Below are 25,181 nucleotides of genomic sequence, written 5' to 3' on the forward strand. Positions count from 1 at the left end.
GTTGGAACTAGATGATTCTCTAAGCTCCCTTCCAACCCAAAGTATTTGATGATGCTATGATATGATCTTTTAGGAGTGCTATGATTACTTCTACTTTTGCCAGATATTTAAAGAGAGTTGTCTTGGCAATTGCTGGAGCCTTCCACATTTCCTTTAAGAGAGAGTCAGAAAATATGACTCCTAGACAGTGATTAAGATATTTCAGATAGGTTGTATACCTAATGTCAAATGAATCACCTCACCCAGGACAGAGCATGGCTACTCGCCACAGCAGCACAAAAACTGTGTGCATTGGTGAGGAGGATATGGACAAAAAATTACAAATCTGAAATGATGCCCATTTGTTGTCTACTACTGCACCTTGACCATTCACATCAACATAAGTCATACAGAAGAATTCTATTCTTTGTCACTTGCTAGATTCATTGGGTATGACAATTGCTCTACAATCTGTTTATAAACAGTGAAAAAGTTTTGCGACTATGACAACATATATTGATAGAAGAACAGAGAAAAAATTATTAAGGAAAATATCTATAGCTTTAACAAGTAAAAGTTTCATGATTATGACAATATATATTGATAAAAGGACATAGAAAATTTACTAAGACTGATCTTAGCATTTTATTCAAATGAGCTGCCTCATGTAAGCCAGAGTTCCTACAATTAGGCATTCTTTGCTAATGGAATTTACTAACCAGATAGATAATGCTTGTTCCTTAAAAGAAAAACTCAAAAGATTTGATAATTAGCTCTCAGAGGACTCCACTGGTTATTTTACAGCTGTGGAAAAAACAGTAGAGACCTATTTATTGACCTAGCTATCTGATAAATCAGAAAGAGATCAGTGTCATGGAATCTTTTTGAACAGACCACCTCCTGACACTGGGAAAGATGCAGATGAGGTCAAAACCTTCAGCTTCCTGTCTCAGAAAGGAAAAGGAGAAAAAAAAATCTCATAAACATAGAGCTAAACAGAGTTGCTTTGGAAACCTCTAGAAATAAAGGGAGCAGGGGAAAACATGAAAAAAACAAACTTCTCTTGTTAAATGGACCAAGAAAATACATGTATTCAATAAATACAAAAAAATCCTTCTGATTTCTATCTTTTTTTTTCAATTTGATTACACTGTCAGAACTGAGCCTGAAACACAAAAAGCAGTAATGAAACATCCCCAGCAGTCAAAATCATAGCAAACACAGTCATTACCCCACTGAACAGAGCATTAAATGCACTTTCAAATGTTACCACTCCATGGGTAGATCAGAGAAACAGGGTTCAAAACAGAGCGGTAGTCTGCATTGTTACTTAGGTCAAGTTCTTCTTTAGCCTTGGGAAAATACTTATCTTGCCTGCCATTTTCATATCTTTAAAACAGAATTAATATATTCCCTTGACATGTGTAATATGAGTTCAGCTGTATAAAAGATGAAAAGAAATGTTGTAATAAGAACTTTGCAATCACCTGAGATACATACCTGAAAGTTCCCCAGGAGCCTTAACATCTTTTAGAGCTGCAATATAACTCCTGCTTGTTGCAATTCCTTCTATTCCGTATTAAACCTCATGGTTTGTTCCCCAAGAGTTCACATCTCCTGTTTTGACAGTATCTGTGCTTTAAAATCAGAGTAAATTTAGCAGTTCCATGTAAAATATCTTACAGGTGTGCCCTAACTTATTTACATGTGCTTTCTGTCTCTCTCAGGTCTTCATAGAGTAATTTGAGGAAACTGCATTTTCCAATGCCATTTTCTGTTATTCTGTGTATAAGCAGTTCCTTTCAGCTCTCTATATGTCTTTCTTCTTTTCAGGAATAATATAAATACTCAGCCTCTTTTGAGTTTGTATCAATATAACAATTCAATTTAATTGCACATTTAGAGATATTTATTTTCTTAAGCATAAGCATCTGCAGAGCAACTGTGCCCTGGACATGAGAAAAATAAAGTCATAGAATGAAAAGACTTCTCCGGTTTGCCCTGGATAGCAAACATAGCAGAAGGATTCAAAACAGATTGGTGGAATCCTAATTTTGTTGCTAGCAAAATGTGGGTTATTTCACAGGGTTATTTCATCATCTATTTCTAAAAAATAGATTTTTTCAACAGTCATCAAGTTGACTAAGCCTGATAATAAAATCTATTATCTCATATTTTAAACAAAGAGCCAAATGGTATTTTGCTCCTGTTAATAAACTCACTGACTTAGTGAAACAGCCATATTGTCATTTGTGTCTCATATTGTCATGAGTCAGAGGAAGCAGGATTTAACTAAAATGATGATGGAAATGCAGTTCAAATTTTACTGGAAATTCTGTAACAATTTTGCTTTTTTCTTTCTCCCCTATGCAGAAGGATGTGTTTGATAGTAGTGACATTCATTTAGACATTAACTTTCTGTCCAGGAAGAAATACTTTTAGATTACAATGTCCTCCTCTTCAAATTGACCAATCGCTATTCCAGCACCACTCACCATCAGACGCTTTGAATGCACTTGAAGTCCAAAGTGTTCTCAGTGCAGCTCTTCCTTGGGGAGGGCAGCTGGTGGTGGCCTAGAAATTCACTCCAGCTGGTCTCAGGGCTAGTTCTGGCCTGAGTCAGGTCCTTTCTCCAGACATCTATTTCTGCTATGTGCTTCTGACACTGTAGTTTCACTCTTTTGGCCTCACTAGTGAATCAGTAGCCAGAGTTTTCATGTGTTTCCTTCTTCCCCTGAGCTGATTTTGTCATGGTGTGTTAAGTCAGTAAAGGTTGGTTTATACCAAGATAAATATCAAGCCAAATAACCTGATATTAAATATATATATAACAGTGTAGGGTTGGTAATTCTTTCATTCCTCTGGGATAATGCAGTCATACCTCATGAGATAATGCTTGATTAAATTCAGAGAAAAAAAATACTGGAGAATACTTAAACACTCTCAAGCTGGTTATCTCAAGTTCTCTAATAGAAACATTTTGATTGTATGAGGACATATGCTAATCTGTGCCAGCTGTTCTGTAGTTAACTATTCTGAAAGTCTCGTTCTCCATTCTCAAGCAATTTTTTTTTTCTGCAGACATATTTCATGCAAAAGCTATGCTGACCTTTAAAGATGTTTTATGTTTTTGTCACAAAATATGGTGACAATACTTATTTCTTTTAACATTAAGAAACCTCACATATAAAATGGTTCTTTAAAAGTGTAGCAAATGTTTAGTTATTTCTAGCTTTGTGAAAGGTAAATAACCATAATGGCTCTGTTGTTATTTTATGTAGGAGAATATAAGGGAAGTATTAAGATAATAATGTTAGTGTTTCATCATCTAGAAAAGAAGTATTATTTTTAAAGAAGTTAGTGAAGCTTCAGTCAAGAATGTATCCATTTCTTTAATTCCTCACCGCATTTACTGGCGATGATGGCTATTGTTTACCTCATGGATATATGCAGAAATAATAGGTATAGAAAAAGTATTACTCTGCTGACTTAAGCAATTTTGAAAGATCCAACCAGTAGATATTCTTTTCACAAAAATGTACAGTGTTGCTTTTGACCTTTTAAATACAGAGTATGAGATATATGTATATATATATACATATATGTTTGAAAAAAACATCTTTTTAAGAAATATCTTATTAGCAAGGGTCAATATGTTGCACTGGGAGTCTTCTAATATTCATTTCTCTGAGGTGCAAATAGTAAGATCAGTCAGTTTTTAACCCAGAAAAGTAAGGGATTGATTCAAAAATTAAGAGGGGCATTTCAGCTTATTATCAACAAAACATTCTTTTATGACAAAGGAAAATAAAGCTAAAAAAGATATAACTATTTCCATTTAGGGCATATTTTAAACAAATGTGTATACTCCATTCTATGGTAGCTTTATAACTTGTGGTGAGACATGCTATTGTTACTGCATCATGTCTTTTCAGTACATGGAAGCAGACAGTGATATACCCTAGGCTGTCTATTGCATAGCTTCAAAAGGCTATGAGTCACCTGGAAAAACCCAGCTCAAATAAAACTGCAAACTTCATTTTTGTTTTGCTTTTAAAAAAAGTTTAATAATTAAAATGGCATGTGCTTGTGCATGTTAAGATACTGAAAAACAGAATGATCAGGATTTATTTAGTCAGGTGAGTTCATTGTAGTAGGAGATGTTAAAGATTTTTTTCTACTGGCCTGAAGCATGGATGAATTACACTATGAACCAGCTAGAATTTATGAAAATGCTTGAAAAAAAATGTATTTTTTTAATTTACTTGTCTTGAGTTGAACTGTTGATATGGCTTTCATACCTTTAAGACATGGCAATCACATCATGCTGAGTTTTCCATCAGATACAACCAAATCCAGAAGAATAAACTTCCCCTGCAACATATTCAACCTAACAATCTTATTGGATACCTACTCAAAACAGTAATGTTCACTATTTTTAAAATATGGCTCCCTATTTGATGTTCATATCTGAACATTTTAACACTTCATTAGTCACAGGAAATGTCAGGCAACTTGTGAATAATAACGGAAAGCCCAAAATTATGTATGTTATATTATTTTTTTTAATTTCCTGTCTTGAATGTTACTACCTATTAGGCCTTATAAAATTGTGTTTAAACTGTTTTGGAGAAGAGTTTGGAATTGAATCCAAGTTTGTTGAACATTAGTTAAAATATGTGATTTAATCCTGGCCCCAGATATGTTTGCCTTTTTTATTCTATCACCTCTTTGTGATAACTCTTGAACTCAAACCTCCTATTTACATGATAAAGACACACTCAGAAATAACATTGACTTCTGAATCTATTTTCCCATCTTTTATGTGTCCGTATAAGAAATGTTTGTTTATATGTGTGTGTATCTCCTGCAGCTCTGTGGGCATATTTACAATATAAATATGTTGGGTGTTAGTCAAAACTAGAACTTGCAAGCAACCTCACCTCCCATTCAAATGGGATGGCTCCCTAGCTCCTAATCACAGCCTGTTGCTTCCTCTGTGGACAGACACGCTGACACAGAGTGATTGACTGAACCCAGTTTGAGCAGCATGTCCTTCCTGAGCTGCAGGCACTTCTGCTGCTCTATTCCTGGGAGTCAGCAGCTGTGAAAGGAAGCTGTCAGTCATCAGCTCACCAAAACAGAGAGATGTGCAAGCATGTAGAGGTGCTGTAGGCTGAGCTGGGAGGCAAGAACTCACCCTCCAGCTGGGTCCAGAGCAGGGCACAAGGCTTTTCCTTCCTCCAGGCTGTCAGAGCTGAGCACTAATGCCATTACCTGCTGCAGCCTGGATAAAAATGTCAGAGATGAGAAGAAAAAGGAAAAGGCTGTGGTCAGGACCGAGTCTCAGCAGGACTAAAGTCCAGGTAGGGCATCGCTAGTTAACTTCTCCCTGGGGGTAAGGGCTCAGGTTTCAGCTCAGGCTGTCATTTACTGCAGTTACTCCTCATTTCTCCCTTGATTGACACTGTTAACACAGCCTATGTTTTTCAGATGAAGGTTAAGAGCTTATGTATGATACACAATAATTTGTCACATCAATATAATTTACGTGTTTTTTTTTCCTTTAATATCTTTTCCTCAACTCATTACATCCATGTAAGACATTTTGAGATTTTATAGTAAGAAAATCTGAGTTTTCCTTTAATACTGATGCATACAATTTGGAGTCATATGTTTTGGTTACTGCTGATAGAGAAAGTGAAAATAATCAAACAATCCTTGTATATGTCACATAATACTGATCATGTCTGTTGGGAAAAAATATAACAAGGTGATAACCCCATGGAATGCTCTTGGTGCTGAATTTTCACTTTAGTTGCAATAAATTATGGGTGCTTTTAAAAAGACTATAACATTCTATTTGGTTTTGAAGGTATTTTTCTTATCTTCCAAATAAGATTATTTGTCATATAATGTAGTACAATTAATTTGCTGGAAGGAATGACTCCAGGGTATGACTGGCAAGTCTACCCTCTGTGTGAAGGCCATAAGCAAAAGCAGAAATACCTATCCAACAGCAGTACAAGCACTAAGTGGAATAAAGAGGTAAATCACTGAGCAAAATGCTTAGCTGCATTCAGTTACAGTAGTTTCTACCCAATCTGATTTCACCAGTAATTTCTGTAGATAGTAATTAGCTTCTATCCAGCAATAGAAAAATTAATTGCAACCCTAGTATCTGGTTGTAAGGGTCCTCAGGAGGAGTCTACTGAAGCAGGAATAAATTTGAGATCAGACCAGGTTTCTCTGAACTTTATCCAGTTGGATCTTGAAAGCCTCCAAGGACGCAGCCTGCAGAACTTCTCTCCAAGGAAAGTTTGGCTATACCAGATTAAATCCTGGCAATCTATCATTCATCTCACCTGCTTGTTGCTACCTGCATGTCTCAGTCAGCTGCCAGCAGTTTTGACCTCACAAATGCTGTGAGGTGAAATGGCTTCAACTGCCATTTATTTGCTGTCACAACAGAAAAATGCCCTGAGAATAGTGTGCTTTTCCATTCCTAGAGATGTGCTTTTTACATTAGCTTCACCTGCAGTGAAGGCAGAGGGTTTTGCAAGTAGCTCTTTAGGAGGAGAGCCCAAGGAGGACTAAAGAATTTATGTGAGAATGGCCAGAGATGGAAGAATGTCCCTGCACTTGTATTGTGGAGAGAAAAGAATGCACCTGAATATGAAGATTGAAGGAAAACAATATCATTTCCATAGAGAAGAAATGTTTGTTCTGCATTTCCATGCAGAACAAAACTTGATAAAAACAAGAATTAATAAGTTCAAGCTATAGAAAGATTGTGATTCCATGTTAGAATTAAGTTTTTAGTACTAAGAAAGGTAACATTGGAATAAGACCTTTTTTACTTGGGGCAGTTTGGTGGTTTGTAAGTAAAGCTGGATAATTATACATCAAGTCTCAGTGACAAGACTATCGAGTATAAATTATACATCATTGAGAGACAGATGACATGACATTGCAAGATCACTTCCACTTGTATATTTTATGATTCTATGACTTTCTGTTGTTAGCTCCTGAAGAGAGTATATGTAATGTGTAATATTTTTTATTGTGTAATATTTCAAGCCATTAGTGTTGGTAATTTCAGATTAAAAGTCACTAGTCTTGAGAAGCTGAACTTAATGCTGAAAAACAGTGAATATTAAAAATTATGCTACAAAATGTATTGATTTAAACATCTATGAAAAGCTTAAGCAGCAATTATGTGGCGCAACTTTGAGCCTCCTAAGGATTTAGGATAGAAATGAAAATAAGTATTTACAGTGAATGACAGAAACATATAAGCCTCACACTTTTAGGGGAGAATGAATTCAAGGATTCAAAAAGGTAGTGGCAGATGAATGAGGCTTTCAGACTGACTTTGTCTTTTGGTTCTGTGTTACGTGGGTTCTGTCCTTTGATGTGAATGGAGAGTGAACCCTAAAGGCTCCTAAAGGCTGTAGTCTACAGGCCAGCATGTGTGTCTGTGTCTGAGCAAGCCCTCAATGCTGGGCACTGTGCACAGATCAGTCCCCTTAAGTAACATTTAATAGCTAGAATAATTCCAGTGTGCATAAATATATTTCAAAGGCATACATGAAATAGCTGAATATATTATAAAGAAAGGCGGAATTCTTTGTCTGAACCACAAACTTCTCCAAAATTCCAGTCAACCACTTACCACATGGTCAAACACTTAGCTTTGATGAATTTCAGAAACAATATACAGCAGACAGAGGGGTATCTGGGGTAAACAAGGGAGTTTTGGTATTTTTTTATTAAATTTGGGCCATTATCACCTCTTCAGAATCATCTCTGCAGAGATGGTGCAGTAATTGTTGCAGAATTTTAGAAAAGCTTGCGTGACAGCAGCACCTTGGTTATTTATTTCAGGAAACATCTTACTTGTAAGATATGGTGTGTGACATATAAAGGGTGATTCAGCTTCCTTTGATTCTGTATTTTTCTCAAAACCTCTAATTACCATTCATTACTATTTGCTAAGAATTCAAAGTGTGAGAGCAAATGTGCTTTTCAATGGTTTGGGGTTTTTGGTTTGTTTGTTTGTTTGGTTTTTTTTTGGAGCTATCTAGACTCTTATTAAATGTGGCTGAAAAGGAATAACAATTTCCTTGATCAACATTTCCACTCCCAACATGTTCGATCCCAATCCCAGTTTTTTGGGGGCTTGTTTTGCTTGTGACTAAGCTTCCATGTCGTTAAACTAAGAAGTCTGATATGAACATCTAATTTTGTAATCCTTTTGTTAAAACCCTTTTATTGAGGCAAGTTCTGAACATTCAAGTTTATTGGGCATTAACCCAAACCTGAACATCTTATTCACAAACAAAAATGTTACCCCTATTCAAGACTGAGTTTTGCTACCACTTTCTTCTGTAGCTAATTACAGCTCTCATAAATATCAGTGTGCAGTGAGTTGTGATACAAAAGTAACCTTAGTTTAAATCTCACCGTGCAGAAGTAATTTAGTAAGAAGGTAATTGTCACTGGGACAATCCAATTTTCACATGGGAAAACATGAGCTCTTTCCCAAGAAAACAAAGCACTGAAACTTCTTCCTCTGAAAATAAAAGATTAGCAAGGGTTTTTCTCATGCTATCATGTTCTCTTACAAGCTTCTGACATAAAAAAAATATTTCTGGAATTTCTTCAACTTCTTAGGCTGGCAAAGCTAAAGAATAAATGGGTGAATTAAGAGACAGAGGACAGCAATTTGCTGCTGCTTTTTCTCAATACACCTCTCTTTCAGACCCTCAGCAAGTTATTAACATACACACTTCGTAAGTCCTTTGTTTTCTTATATTGAAAAAAAACATTTGAGAAGATTACAAGTCCTTACAATATCTGTAAATTAGCTTAACCACTCCAGCAAAAAACAAGGTTACAGTTAAGTGATCACTTTGCATTTCACAATTTAATTACAAGCTTTTTGCAAGAAAAAATAAAATTCAGTACAGCTTTTTGTCCTGCCTTTTTTAGTCTTTCTTGGCCAGCACTGACATTTGTGGGGTTGCACAGAAGATCCTGATAGGCACTGTGCCTTTCCCAGGGACTGTGTTCAGCTGGACCTCCAATGGCTTTCTGGAACTTTCTGGAAACCACCACTGGTACAAGAAAAATGGAGTGATAGCCTGGGAAAATAGATGAGAGTACAGGAGTTTGCTAGAACTAGGAATCTGGGGAAAATTAAACTAACCATGCAACCATGACCTGTATCAGATAATGATTTAGATATCTATTTTTTAAAACTGAATTTGGAGTACAGCTATAAACAGAACAAAGCACAAAGTTGCTAAGGACTTGTTTTCTGATCATCTCTGATTTTTGACATAATAAACTGTTATTAATATCATGTAAGGTGAAAATATAATTTTAGTCATTGTCTACTGTAAGATTTTATAGAGGATTTACTATACAATAGCAAACATCCACTAGAGTTTGTCTGGCAACAAGAAAGTGGATTGATTTTCAGTGCCTTCATAGCAAGAATTTACAACTCTGTAATCTCATACACCTAGGGTGCTTATAACGTAAGAATATGAAACTCTGAATATTTTGATAAGAACGCAGAATAATATCTTGCTTACCTGAATGTTGCCTTTGCCTAATATTTGGTATCTCAGAGAATCAGCTGAATAGCCTGAAGTAGCTTATGGGATTCAAGAGACCTCACTCACTTCTGTATCTGAGGTTTGTGGGTTTGTGGTTTGTTTTCCCTGTTGTTTCCTCATTCATCTTAGTTCTAGTGATGCATTTACTTTATGGATAAAGAGGTTTTTTTTCTCAGATTCTTGCCTTTTCCTTCAATATCCTGTATGTATACTCAGGTTTGTGTCACCATCCCTGGAGATATTTAAAGGATGTGTAAATGTGGTACTTAAGGACATGCTTTAGCTGTGGATATGAAGGCGTTGGGTTTATAATTGGACTTAATAATCTTAATAATCTTTTCCAACCAAAATGATTCCCTGATTCTAACTAAACCAATTGTGTCATTCAAGTCATATGCAAGGGTAAGTAGTATTCTGACAATCTGTTAATGGTGGTTTTGTTGCAGAAAACATTCTGCCTCTGAAAGAAACAGTGCTATTTTGAAGTTCACTGTTTCTAAACAAATTCACTTATTAGAGAAGAGTTTAAATTCTCAGCGACTCTATTTGTTATGAAATGTCTGCACAAGAAAAACAGGACTGTGCTATAATTTCTGCAAGTTTGTAACAACCTTTATCATAAATTGCTACATTTGCCACAATAAGAAGTTCTTTAAACAATTCTCCCAGGTCTGTTGCATGAATTTATAAAAATCTTCAGTTAGTGCATTGTTTCTTGATGAAATTAACCAGATGTAGCACCAAAATATTTAAAAATATTTCCAAACAGCTCTGCATGGAAACGACTCTTTGTCTATGCAGGAGTGCAGGAAAGTTTTGCAGCACAACAAAGAACTAAACAAAGCAACCACCCCAAATTATGTTATACATTTTATCCACCTTGACAATGGCATCATAATCTCATCTGACATGTGTCAAAGACCCCGCATCTCGTCTCAAAGACTCACCTCTTTTAGCCTCCCTTCTTAATTTAACTCTTAATTTAATACATTTAGGCATTTTAACCATCTAAGACAATAATTTCTGCTTCTCACCTGGAAGAAGGGGGAGAGTGCTTTATAGGTTTTGATTTTTGTGGTGCTCTGATACTTTTCCCAATGAACAAAAGTAGGTCCCTTCTGCAGTAGAGCACATTAACTGGTGGCACATTTACAGTCAGTCTTATGCACCTGGTTTGATACTTTTTGTTCCTTGATCCTGTGTGTCCTTTCAGACACGAGATTGCTTCAGCTCCATGAGATTCAACCTGTCTATATCCTCTAGCTTTCCATACAAGAACTTATCCCCTCCTTATTCTTTTTACCACCAACTGTGCGGTGTCATTTTTTATTTTTTGCCTCTTTACAGAGGTGTTCATAATCTAGTCATGCTTCAGGGTACAGGGAATAAATGATTCCTTGTTGAATGCACTATATCTCAGCTTTCCTTGATTCCTTTTTCTTCTAATGGCCTCCTCCAGACATGAGATGTATTGGAAAATGTTTATGTCTACCACAGAAGCCTAGTGAATTTCTCATGTAAAATGCTGTACTGAGCAAGAATACCAAAACCAGAAGGATAAATGCAGACTTTTTTGCTTCTACTTAGATAACTAATTAACTTATATAAGCACTGGGTAGATTTCAGTACCTTGCAGGCTATGACAAAGTCTTCCTACATTTTGCCATTTAAGATATAAAAATTCTCAGTCAACTCCTAAGAATGAGCCAACCAATCTCTCTGGTTAAGTAACCAGCTTAACCTATTCCTCTTGTATGAAGAAATTTGTATGATTTCTATAAGACACAGAAAAGTGAATAAAGGTAATTTTCTGTAATGTGTTAACTGGACTTGAAACACTCAGTGGTGAATCTTCCTCTTCACCTCACCCTCACACATGAATAATATTGGATCCTATTGTTAAGGTATGATTAGCAGGGGCATTGTGTTATATATTTTAATAGGCTGTTTTTGCATTTATTTATGTCACAATCATATGAAAGGAAAGATATCTAAAAAGACTGAGTTGACAGTGTAACCTGTATTCTCAAAACTCTTCATTTACTAGGGTAGCATGAAAACCATTGAGGACAACAACTCCTATTTCTCACCTATTTAGAATGTGCAGAGATTTGTTTTAATTCTCATGTCTGTGTTAGGCCTGATTCAAAGTCCATTGCAATTGTGGGAAGAGCTGCAATCGTTTCAAGAGGCTGCTGAGTACTACTCTTGCTCTGTCTTCAGGTATTGCAGGGTAGAGTGTCAGTAATAGACTTTACATAGATACCAAGCATTTCCTGGATTCTATGTTTTCACTGGTGAACTGGAGGATAAAGGCTTTGTATTCGTTCTTCTTCCCCCGCTCCCTTTGCGCTGCATTTGGTGCAGTGCAAAACAGAAACTATTTGGTTTGTTTTCCATTTTTCAGCAATTACATTAAACAAATATTTAGTGTTTGAAATGCGCTAATTTACAAAGTCATATCAAGAGTAAATATGCAAAGCCATTCACTTATTGGTGTGTTTGTAACACCTGCCAACAAAGGTATCAAAGCTAAGTTTCATGTCACTGGTGCTGATTTAATTGCTGATTAATAGAATGGTCTCTGTTTTTTCTCTTTTCAGTACTTGATTTATAGTATGATAGAAAAGAAACAAGATCACTGAAGTATTTTCTTGCTCATTTTTGCACAAAATTTCTAGATCTGAGGTACTTTTTCAATAATAAAAAAATGTAACAGCAGTTATCTTTGATTCACATTCACATCACATTTCTATTTAATTACAGTATTTCTCCAGTCTAATAATTAGTGTTTAGATTAGTGTTAAAATATTCTCCACAAAGCAGCTCACAGTAAACAGAAATAGGGTCCAATAAAGGTAAAGATATGCTTTCTTGCTTACTTTGTAAGTCATAATCATTAAAGTATAGTCATAGAATAATTACAATGATAATTTAGAAAATATCAAGAACAAAGCTCAAAAGTAACTGAATTTGTTTATGCTGGAAAGAGCGTGATTAATTACATTATGCTTACTGATACTTTTTTCCACCCAGTGAACAGAAATTACATTCATATTTTGCTCTGGGTCTCTATGGAATTTGATTTTGGCAAATTTCTGTTGTTGTAATTCTGGTATGATGCTAAGTCAGGAATGCCTGCTGGGTGATGGATGTCATCAGACTGGCTACTGTAATCAAGTGTAACTCCAAAGACAGAGAGTGGGATCTCATACATCATTTATATTTTATTAAATTGAAGTGAAATTATAAGATAATTACCTTCTATATTGGACAAGATGTACCATTTTGTATTGGTTAACTTTACATTTGTTTTTGCTTCTCTTGGTTACTGGAGCTAATGCCACCACTTATTTACATTAATATTGTGGGAAAGTTGTCATAATTCTAGTGCAGTAATGGCAGTCTGAGAAGTCTGTGTTTCCCATTAATAGCTGCCTGTGGTAATAGAGCATCAGCTAGAAAGTGATCCTGATTGACTTAGTTTAATACAGAACTGCTCTGTTTCAAGAATAACCACTTCAGGAGTGACTGCTACACCATCCCTGCTGAGTTAACACAGCTGTGCAACAATGATTCCTCAGATTGTTTTGCACCAAGGTTTTTGAGTGATTTTCCATTTCATCAATAGTGAGTTGCTAAATTTCATTATTAAAACAACATCTCTGCTAGACAGTTTACTCAGCTGACATGAAACATGGAAAACTAGAATGCTAAAAGATCCCTAAAATTAGTAAATAGTCTATGGGTTGAGTATGTGTTTAGGCAAAAAAACAGCTGTGGAAAGGAAATTACTACAAAGGAAAGCTTTTGTTTGGATTAAATTGGCTTTGAATGTGAAAGATGTCAACTTTTTGCAATGGAAATCAGGTTAAGTTCAGGAGACAGTTTCTGTCAAGAGCAAATGAGTTTGAAAGACCTTAGAAAAAGCTAGACAAATTGAGATGCTGCACCTGACTTCTAGTGCTGAAATCTCTCTATAACTTACCAGTTAGGTATATTTGGATTTTTTGTTGTCTGTAATTTTTCAGCGCATTTTATTCTTTTTCCAAGTGTGTTCTACAGGAGGAGACATATTTTTTGCTTAGAAGTAGAAAAGGCATTAGTTTTGTTGAGACAACATATTATTCAGCAATTGGTAATATGGTTGTGTTTTTTACATTTTTCTGAGCATACAGTAGTGAAAATCAAGATTAGAGCCTTACATAGAATTCAAGGTCCTCTGAAAACTTCACTTCTACAAGCATAACTTATTTGTGTGTTTAACAGAAGTGAAAAAGCACGTGTATACTAGTGCTGTTGAAAACTTTATATTTGGAAAAAATGATCAGTGATCCAAAGTTCTTGTAAGGAAAATGAGAAGAGAAGCTTTTTGAGAAGAAAAGCTATTCTCTCAACAGCAAGTGTGAATGTGCAGATGAATAGCTGCAGGAATATACGAGTATGTCTCCTCCCCTGTGCCGTGTATACCAGTGTAGGCCTACATTATTGGTTCCATTCTCAGTCTGTTCTATCTATTAGTTCAAATATTTTTTATAATAGTAATCTTACTATGATTTTTCTGGTGTCTAGGCTTGTATCTCATGTCAAAAAGAAACAGAATGCTTTACCATGGGTTTTAATGTTTTCTGCCTGCAATCCCTCCATAATGAATAGAACTACAATCATAGAATCATAGAGTGGTTTGTGTTGGAAGGAATCTTTAAGATCCTCTAGTTCCAAATCCTCTGTCATGGGCAGATATATGTTACAGTATAGCATAAAATTGAGAGAAAGATAAAATTCTTAGGTATTTTTCGAAGTTTGTGAACTCTACAATCCAATGTAGAAGGATGAAAATTACAACTTATTTGCATATCTGCTAGTAAAAAATCTTCAGCTAATTTCAAAACTTCATATTTTTTGCATTCTTCATTTGTTTCTTCCCATGACAAAGTTTATAGTATTAAATCGGTGATATATAATAAAATTCTCTTTTTTCAAAAAGGACTTTTTTAGCAAGGAAAGACAAGAATGAGTAATTTAATGCCATCTGAAATATATAGCATTAATATAAGATTTTAACTCAGTCTAGCTGGCTGCAGATCAAGAATACCAGGCAAAACTCGGCCAACTCTTTCCATAAATGATCTCTTTCTTTTGTGGGTACTCCAGCTTGCCTTGTCAATTGTGTAAAAATCTTTCCTCCAAAACCCAAGTTTTCCTTTTCAAAGCAATTATGAACATCTTGACACAAGAGTGTCAGGAAGGAGGCGGTGCCCTGATGGCCCTAGCAGGGGAATGTTTAGAGTCTCTCCCCTCCTTAACCACAGAGGTCTGCACTGGCACTGGGAGGGTCTGCTCAGTCTGAAATCAGCAGATGCTTTCAAAGGGAGAGCCTCCAGGGGAGGGGGGAGTCATTCAGTCCCCCTGAGAGTAATAAGGGAGAGCATAAACTTACATTTTGTATACCAATTTTTTCTGTACAAAATTTTTGCTATGAAAATTAAAATAGGTTTTGCACTTAACTGTTTTCAAAAGGTGTCCTTTGCTTCAGTTCTAGTCAGCCAAAAGAGGTATGTGGGAAAAGGGACTGCAGTAGGGACTGTGTATGTGATGTAAAAAGGGGCTAGAGGGGAAAGGCAAAAACACACTTAGAGAAATACAGGGTTTAAAACAGCAAGGAAGTGAAATACATCCAGTTCCATTTTTCCATGCCTGGATAAAACAGAATGGATATATTAAATCCAAATTTAGGGTCATACCCTTTAATTGGCTTCTTCTGTTTGAGATGATTAAAGTAATTGTAATGTTTAGCTAGTACAGGGCTGAAATTTTTGAAACCATAAATAAAAAGGAGGGGGTAAGTTATTTTCTAGAGATACTCTGATTAATGCTGCCTTCATACAGGGTTTTTTGTTTATTGAGTGTTCAAAATAAAAATTATAACATAAGTAGAGAATGTTATATTCAGAAATTGCCAGGTCTTCTCATACATTGCACAAGGCAACTTGGTAGTAAAAAGACACACAAGCACTTGAAGACATGGGAGTACATAGTGGGAAAATGTAGTGTTATTCTTGTCAATAATGATATGTGCTCCAAATTCACAAAAACAACTAAAAAACTGGCTAAATCTCATTTGCAGGCATGTTCTCAAAAATGTTTTCATTCTATTAACATTGTTTGCTGATGATAGCAACAGGACTTGTAGACTGTTTTCCTTGTAAAAACATTTGGGGTTTTATAATTTAGGCAATAATTCAAATAATTCAAGCATCCTTCATTTTAAGAAGAGTTACAATGTTTTCTTTTCTAAACATATGGATATATTCAAATTTAATTAGTTTCTTTATCACACCAGTGAGGATACAGATTAAAAGAAATATTGTTTTTTCCAGTTCATGACCTAAACTATTTCCTCCTTGTGTGGAGACATCTTAAAAATAAAATCTCCAGACAAGTAACATATCAAGTTTGACCTACTATTTATATTTGTTTCGCATGCCTAAATTGCCCTGTGTAAATGCTTAAAGGCAGAAATTAAGGGCTATAAAGGCTTTCTTTGACCAGATACCTAATGCCCAAGTTTTGACTTCATGATGCTAAAGGTAGGATTTCTGTATAATTCTATAAATCTAATTTATATTTTTGCATTCTAATTTGGAAGGTACGTAGCTTCCAGTGGGAAATAATGTGAAAAAACTGGAAGCAAAGAAAATACTGTGTTTTCAAAAGAAAACAAATTAATTGCTAATACCTTGCTGGCTATAGATCGTATCATACACAATAATAAAATCTCAGAATATACACAAAAGGGAGATACAGAAAAGATAGGAAGGTTATAAAACTCTTGGAAATTCATTGGAGACTATCAAGGCTAAAACTGTCTAAACATAAATTAATCTTATAATAATATTTTTTCTAAGTATTGTGATGAATTTCCAAGTCAGGATTATCCTTTTTTATTTTATGTGTTAATTGTTTTGTATCATGCTTAGACTTGCATATGTACAAATTGATAGTGCCCAGCAAAAGAGGTGTTTAGTAAGTTGTAAAAGCAGAAACTATAGTAAAAATGTTAAATTTGTTGTGTTGATGTGAACATTAGCCAGAACCACAAATTAGGACTTCTAAACAGAATAGTTAAATTCCATTATGATATTATTGTTTTCTGAGAGCAGTGCTTGTGTTGATGTGAACATTAGCCAGAATCACAAAGTTAGGACTTCTAAACAGAATAGTAAAATTCCATTATGATATTATTGTTTTCTGAGAGCAGTGTTTCCCTGCAAAGCCAGCACATAATGTCAAGCCTGAGTATCACTTTGAGCAACATTTTGCCACCTCTTCATTTCAGCAGATTCTTCTCCAGCATTCCCAATCTGCTGGGGGAAAATTCCAGATTTTTTTTTTTTTTTGGTGGTCTTTGAGTGAAATACCTCATATGTCTCTAGCCTGAGAAAAAAACAAAACCAAAACCAATCACAAAACCAACAAACTTACAACTCCCACCCAGCCAGTCCTCACCACTTCCTTTGTTGTGGTGTGGCAATGAATTTCTGTTTTTTAAATCCAGTGTCAATATTAGGTTGAATAGCCTTTACAGTGGTGTATTTCCAAGCAAAAACAATAAAAACACAGTGAGGGGACTGTGTAGGAAGCTAGTTTAGTAACAGCACTGGCATCCTCTGGATGTGTAAACTCATGACGGTCTTGGAGAACATGGCCCCTGTCACAAGGGAGATCACATCTACTGTGTTAGCAGACACTGAGCTGCTCCACTGGGCTTTCTGTACACATGCAGATTAGATGAAATAACTGTTCTGACATTTGTAAACCTCAGGTATCAATTTAACATCAGTTAAAATGAAGATCCATGCAGTGACAATAAATAATTTGGGACACTGTTTTTTCAGTTTGGAAGAAAGTGAAACTTAACCCATTTTGGTGATTTCTAAGGTATTTTGAGGTGATATTCTCTCATCATCACTCTAAACTCAGTTCAAAGTCATCAGAGGATCCTGCAAATTCAGCAACTTTTTTAGAAGCCCTTCGCATTGTACATTGTAACTCTGCTATGAACTGACACATTTGTATTTCTGCTTTTCTAAGATTTGGTTTACTAACCATCACATCTGTCTTCACCTAAAGATCAGGTAGACTGTGGTTTATATGACTATTTTATCTATACATCTCCTTTAATTCTAGCAGGAATCATCTAATTCATGTTTTGCAGTGCCTTTGAAGCAGTCTATGAAAATCCTACTAATGGAATCCTACCAAGAGAAGTCTCTGTATAGCCTGAAAAACTATACTCTCTATACTTTAGTGATTATAAAATAAGAGGCTAATTTGGACACTTATATTGCCTACTTCTTGGCCACAATGATGCAATTGTAACATCTTTGCATCCATTTCTTGAGAAGGACTTTTTAAAAATATTATTTCAAGTGAGTTATTTTCTAAATTCAAATTATGAAAATCCATACAGGAGCTAGTAGAGGTTTTCACAGTCCTGAATTCTGAGGCAGGCTAGTTATCTAACTTCTGTGTTAAGTCTCTATATAAAAGGGAAAGGGAGGAACTTCTTGAGAGCATTATTTAGTCCGTCTGATTGAAGATCTTGCTTTGAGTTGCACTTTTGAGGATCTGCTCTGCCTCCTTTTTCTACAGAGTGTAGGAAATTTACCAACATAAACTAGGTGTTTGGGGCTGTGATGTGAGTACCCCCTCATCCATCTCTCTTTCCTGTCAGAGGATGTATGATGCTGTGTTCACTATTACCCTGCTGTACCTCATGTGTATCCAGAATTTCCAACCAAGAAAGAAATCTCTGCTACAAATCAACAGAACATAGTTACACTACTGAGCTTCACAAAGAAAAGAAGTTGGGCTTATCCTCAGCTGGAAAATGGCCTCTTCAAACTTGTCTCCTGTTCCCATCACAGATAAATCTTCATCATTTGTACTTGTACAATCAAGTTAATTAATTTGGGATGAATATTTTGAGGAGTGTTTAGAATCCGTAGCTGTTTGGAAAGTATGTGTATCCAGGTGATGATGCATTTATTCCAAAAAGTTGTGCTGTTAAAAAAATGAATTGCTATAATGGATTTATATTAAATATTAATATAAAATATTTTTCCAGCAGTATATCAATAAGGTGGTAAGCTGGTTACAAAAAGCAGTATTTTTTAAATTATTTCTGCTTATTATTTAGTGTGCTTTCCTGGTAAATTAAGAAACAAATCATTCATCATTTAAAATTATTCTTTCCCACTAGTACCATTTCAGATTTGTGTATTTTCTGTTCAATAGGAAATAACAGAAGACCGGGATCGTTCACGACTGGATTCAATGGTGCTGTTAATTATGAAACTGGACCAGCTTGACCAAGATATTGAAAATGCTCTCAGTGCAGGCTCCTCTCCATCCAGCACCCCAACATACAAACGGAGGCATATACCTGTAATCAGTTTTTATTACTATTATTCTAAAGAGAATCATTTTTGGTTCACCTTTTTGTTTCAGTCGTCACATTTTTCAGTTCCTTAGTTTAGAACTAAAGCTCTTTTTGTGAAGAATTTGACTTGGGTTTTTTTGTGTATGTACATGTTTTGAAGGCAATAATATTGCCACCTATTATTTCCTTTTGGCATCTTCTCATAAATGAGAGCTTCAGAAATCCCAGATAAAACAAAGATAGCTCAAGATTCAGAAAATGTCTGGTTGTCTAATTATCGCCTACTGTAAAATGGAGAGTCAGCACAGGCTCAGGGTTGCACCAGTCTCAGAACATGAGTATGTGTCATTTGACATTACATGGAACTGAAAGTAAGTCTGAGCTACAGGTCTTGAGGTCTTGTTTTCCTGCTAGGGGAAGGCAAAAAGTCCTTAGTCATTCAAAGTAAGATTCTGAGCACAACTTGAGTTATTTAATGTAGGGGTTTTTTTTTTCACTTAAAAGGATCATTCTTTGCTGAGAGTAATTCAAAAGGGGATGGATAGCTCAAAACATGACTGATACATTCCCTTTTTTTCTGTAAAATGTTTACACACGTAATTCTGATGAACTTGAAATGGCTGATCCACGGTATTTTTGTGCAGGCTTGTTGTTAATTTCACCCACATGTGCAGCAGCTGTTTTTCAATTCAAGAAACCTGAGAAACACTGCCCCAAGATCTCTAGACTAGCATTTGTATAATTTATTTTTTTTTTTTGGCAAGTGATATTTTCTTTTAAATAACGAGTTTTTCCTTTGAAAGCCAGGCTTCATTATTGCTAAGTGAGTGGTCTGTAGGTGAGAAAAGCTGTATTTCACTGTGTTTGATAACTGAAAATTACATAATGTGTCATTTTTTGAGGAAATCACATAATTTCACTTTCCATCATTAAACATTTTCCCACTGAATATCAATGTTCTCACACTATCTCCTTAAACATACTGATGACACAGGAAACCTGAAATACAGTGTTGACATCTGTTCTCTATCTCACCAACCCATGCCAGCACTTTAGCTAATTTCTTACAGCAATAAAGGTAGTGATGAGTATGAATATGTGTATGAGTAACCCTGCCTGATAATCAGAAGTGGTACCTGTTCCCATGCTGCAAAACAACTCTGCTGAAAGACAGCTTGCATCAAACATAGAACATATGCTATCTATGGAGAGTGATTTCCTAGGATTTTTTGAACCTTGGATTGTTGTGGACCAGAAGATCAAAAGTTCTGGTTTTCAAGATATATAGATATTGAGTTCAGTCTCATATTTATTTTATAGTAAGAAATCATTTGAATATGATGTAAAAAATTGAGTAATGCCACAGAGATCATTGTTCTGAACCGTGGAAGCATAGCTCTGCTAATAGAAACTTTTGAGAGCAGCTGTAGCCAAACTGAGTGCCACAGAGGCTACTCCATGGCTCTGCTGCATTTCCCAGTGCTTCACATTGCAGATGACTCACTGGCAGGAAATATCTGACTCAAATACATGGTCCTACCTAGAGTCCAGCTTTGTCCCTAGTTTCTAACCCTTTTCAGAAACCACACGCTCATGTACCTGGCATACAGGCACCTGTCTAAATGGCAGCTTTGGCTTGGCAGACCACAGACTTAACTGGAATTAACGAATCAAAGGATGTTGTATCTTTTCAGATCAGGAGCAGAACCCCTGAGAAGACTCTGCCCCGTATTTCACCTATTCTAGGAACCCGGCATAAGGAAACTGAGGCTTTGTCTGCATGGAGTTTTCCGAGATTAAGAGTTCAGGAGATTTTTTTTGTATCCTGTGTAGCTGTATTCATGGAGGCTGCACCTCATGTAATAATCCTGACAGTATATGGCTGGTTCTACACATAGCCAGTGTCACAATTTATCTGCAAACAGTATTATCTCTTGCTGGCATAAGGAAACCGAGGCTTTGTCTGCATGGAGTTTTCTGAGATTAAGAGTTCAGGAGATTTTTTTGTATCCTGTGTAGCTGTATTCATGGAGGCTGCACCTCATGTAATAATCCTGACAGTATATGGCTGGTTCTACACATAGCCAGTGTCACAATTTATCTGCAAACAGTATTATCTCTTGCCCTCACCCTATGCAGTAAATCAAGCATGTGCTAAATTTTTACTTCCTCAACAATAAAACATACTGTATATCTTTTTATTCTCAGAAAGAGGAATGTAATCAGTGTCATTAAAAGTAAGGGAATTTTAACCAGAAATGGTATTTGGCTGATGAGTGTCTGGTGATTCAAAAAAAACTGAGGAGCTGTACCTCTGAATTGTATAAACTGCTGGAGGGTGAAGTCATTTCATCTGCGTAATGGCTTACAGATGTTCACTAGCTTGCAGTGCTGCAGAGACAGAAGGTGGGAGCACACAGGAAATACTGAATATCAGAGAAAAATGTCAAACTTCCGCATCCCTTAACTGATTTTTCTTACCTTGCATTCTACCATTTAGCTTTGATGTTAGAAGTGATTTATAACAGAACAGCAGCTAATGCAAATCACCACATTGAAAAGACAGCAAGCATATGTATTTAAGTGAGCTTGCCTAAATATTTCCATTATTTAGCAGAAATATTATTTTATTTCACATGCACATTTACTAAAGAGACTTGCAAAATTTTTCTACAGGATGTTGAATCTGGTTCTGAAAGTGGAATGGATGTTGCTTCAGTAAATCACTCACAGACCAACTTGTCTTCTAATATCTGTGCTCCTGACCTAGCATCTCCCTCTTCAGTAGCCAGCTCTGGAGCTAAACCAAAGGCTGGGGTGAGTACAAAGGTTATATTTTTTTTAAACTTCTCTCATGATTCCAGATTGGAAGTGAAATAAAAAAAAAATTATACTATTCCTTACTTGGATTGTACAACAGAATGTGTCTGACACTGAGAAAAAAAATGAAAGTGGTCTTAAAGGGCCATTTTAGTGGCAAACAATACAAGTCTCACATTTAAAAGCACACTATTAACAGCTGAAGATTACAATAAGCTGTGGTTTTACATGAGAAAATAATTTAAGGGAGTTATGCTATTTAGGAAGGTAAGTTTTTCTGAAGTGGTATCACTCAGAACGCTTCCTAAATCTCATGAAGGATGCTGCCAGAGATTTATGCTATCCAAACCCAGTCATCCTGGTCCTCTTGAAGGTACCTACTACCCTACTGATCTTAGAGTGTCATTCTAAGGCAAAATTTGGCCAGTGCTTCCAGATGCTTCCTTAGGACCAGAGGGGAACCTCTGAGCCAGCAATTTGTCTGCCGTTCCCAGTGCTTGCTAGGTGGTGAGGAAAGGCTGGCCTGAGAGCTCAAATATGGCAAGGATCCTCCTTCTATATTCATTCATAGCTACACTGAACTATGAGAACCATGGCTCTTTCCTTTGCTGTTTTCTATCCTTTGAAGAATTCTTCTTCATCAGTGGGTGCAGAAATGCTCAGATGTCCTAGAAACTCCTGGTATACTGTTTCCACTGCCTCAAAAAGCACAGAAATCTAGACTTCTAAGTTTTGCCTATGCTGAAAAGTCTTAGCATAACTCCTACTCCATCTGTTCACTTATTGAAATGTTTCTGGTTACCAGACCAGCAGAAAATCTAGGATAAAATATTAAAATAAAAAGTGTAGTTAGCATAAATATATGTTTAGAACAAGTCTATAAAAAGTAAAATAGAAGCCACCTGCCACTTGCACTACAATAATAGCAAGTTAATTAATGCCTTTGATTGTGGCTTAACAGAAGTTCTAATAAACATTTACATTTGGGATTGTTCACTTGTACAAAAATAAATTCACTTGTAATTTATCATCAGTGCATAACTATAGCAAATAGAGAGCTCTGCACTCTGTCACTGCATACATAGCAGCACAAATTCTCAAATAAGTACATATGTTATTCTGGAAGGTGATATCCCATTTTACCAGACCCTGAGAAGCGCACAGAAACATTTTCACTTTTTAAGGTATTAAATGTCCCTTCTAAATTTTGGTTTCTCTGCTAGTATTTGAGGAACTCTAGACACCCGGCTTTGCAGAAGTGTAGGTCACTTCCTGGGAGTTAGATATTATGTGTTAATTCAGTTTCAGTAAGTATTTTTCTGACTTTTACTGTGATTAATATATCATGCTGAACATATATGCAAATATTATTTTATTACATAATTTTATAATTTTTTATAAGTGAAGATACATTTTCTCCGAACACAACTGTATTCTAAAGTTTTGCAGTCCCAACTCCTCCTACCCTGTAGCAATCCATGTAGTGATCTCTGAAGATCCACAATGTGATGCTCTGTCTATAAAGGAAACTGTAGTTTTTGGGGTTTGGGGAACTTTTTTGTTGTATTTTTGTTTTGCTAATTTTGATTTGGATTTTGTTTGGGGATTATCTTGTCAGACTAGCTATAGGAATAAAATGATTCTGCACTTGAAAATCAGTGAGCTACTTTTTAACAGTGGTAGTGGACTCTTCCAAAGATTTTACTCCCTTTTTGGAGTTTGTAACTGCTGATCTCCAAGGATTCCAGATGGTTAGTCTCCAAGGACAACGTCTTTTGTTGTGTTTATTAATAGTATGTAAACAGGAGTGCAAGGGTGATTAGTTATATTATGGAATGATTTGTGGTATTTTTAAACAAACTATAGCAAACAGTTGACTGCATCAAAGTCAGACTGTAAAGTTAAACACCACATCATATGCAGACCTGGGTAGTGGGAATACCAAGGCAGGGCAGGGAGACATGAATTTGGATCTAGTTCCTGATAAACCTGTAAAAGATATTAACTACACAGGATATAGCTCATAGATAGAAAATTTGTGTATAGAAAATTTGTATACAGACAAACCATGTTCATTCATGTTCATTCAGCATTCTACAGATTTAAACCAAGCAATTTCAAAAAATGTGACAATGTGTTGGGATATCCATAAGCATAATTTGGTTTGATAGTTCTAGTGGAAATTATTCACTCCTTGGTTTATGGAATGCAGGATATTTTAAATTTTCATGAGAATGTTTTATAAAATGTTAAACAAGAATTGCATTTAAAATACATAGAATATTCTATGCAAATAAATAATAAATATTATTTTAAATAAAATTAAGGTTATGTGTATGTATTTTCATGCACAAGTTGTTTAACATTTCACAATGGTTTACTTCTGGATAGTCAAACCTATTCTTGTCAGTGTGACTGCCTGTGTACAGTCCATATCCATAAGTGTAAGCACACACCTGCATGCTCACACACACAGAGAGCTCCTTACTGAATACAGGCATGAGAAGGAAAAACAGGATTCTCCACAGAGCCGTGTGGAAAGACTTCTCTATTATTCTGCAGGGTGCAACATGAAGGCCTTTGATATGCAGATGTACTTGGTATTTTGGGCTTATGAGAAGCATACAGCTGAATACTGAATAACCTCCATCCTAAATTTAGGATGCCACTGTTGTATCTCATGGTCAGGGTGAAATAGCATCAGGAGACCAATGGGGTGTTTGAGCCACAAATTGTACATGTTTGGAAAGCTGCTTATATGGACAATCCTTGTTAAAATAAGAATTCATGTGACTAATAGATACATTTCCTACATAATTTAGGATGGGATAGTAAGAAATGGTTCTGGCATCCTTATGTTACTTACGTTTACAGAGTAAAAAAATTCATGGTGCTAAAATTAGCACATCTTTATGTTCCATGGATTTATTAATCAATCTCCAAAACAAAGAAAGATTTTTTTTCTCTTAATATTGAGGATATACACTTAGCTAGCACTAATCACATGAGAGTTGAAATCAGGCTAAAAAAATAAGAAATCAACAGTCTTTTGCCCCAGTGGCCATGTGAAACACTGGAAAAAGAGAGTGTCTTGTCTGGATTTGGAGAGAAAGGAATGTAAATATTCTACATGCCATTGCCTTTTACAGACCAATGTTATACATTAGGACAATTAAAATATTCTTAACAATAAAGAAGAGAAATTATTTATTTTTAAATGTGGTTTTATTATTATAGAAACAATATGGGACTACAGTACTTAAAATATGTTTTAATGACTAAAGGCAAGTTACCATATCCTTCTCCAATGC

General features: G+C 35.6%; 1 protein-coding gene across 4 annotated transcripts in view; it reads left to right on the forward strand.

The window, feature by feature from the left end:
- The window catches only part of DLC1 (DLC1 Rho GTPase activating protein), a 244,253-nt gene that overhangs the window by 64,728 nt on the left and 154,344 nt on the right, over positions 1–25,181 (forward strand). For all 4 annotated transcript variants that reach the window (XM_039698935.1, XM_039698937.1, XM_039698934.1 and 1 more), the window contains exons 3-4: positions 18,906–19,055; positions 21,727–21,867. In XM_039698935.1, coding sequence (XP_039554869.1) covers positions 18,906–19,055; positions 21,727–21,867 — 291 coding nt within the window. The remainder of the gene's footprint in view (positions 1–18,905; positions 19,056–21,726; positions 21,868–25,181) is intronic.

Source organism: Passer montanus, unplaced genomic scaffold (assembly GCF_014805655.1).
Source record: "Passer montanus isolate IOZ18808 unplaced genomic scaffold, ASM1480565v1 scaffold13, whole genome shotgun sequence".
Lineage (NCBI taxonomy): Eukaryota > Metazoa > Chordata > Aves > Passeriformes > Passeridae > Passer > Passer montanus.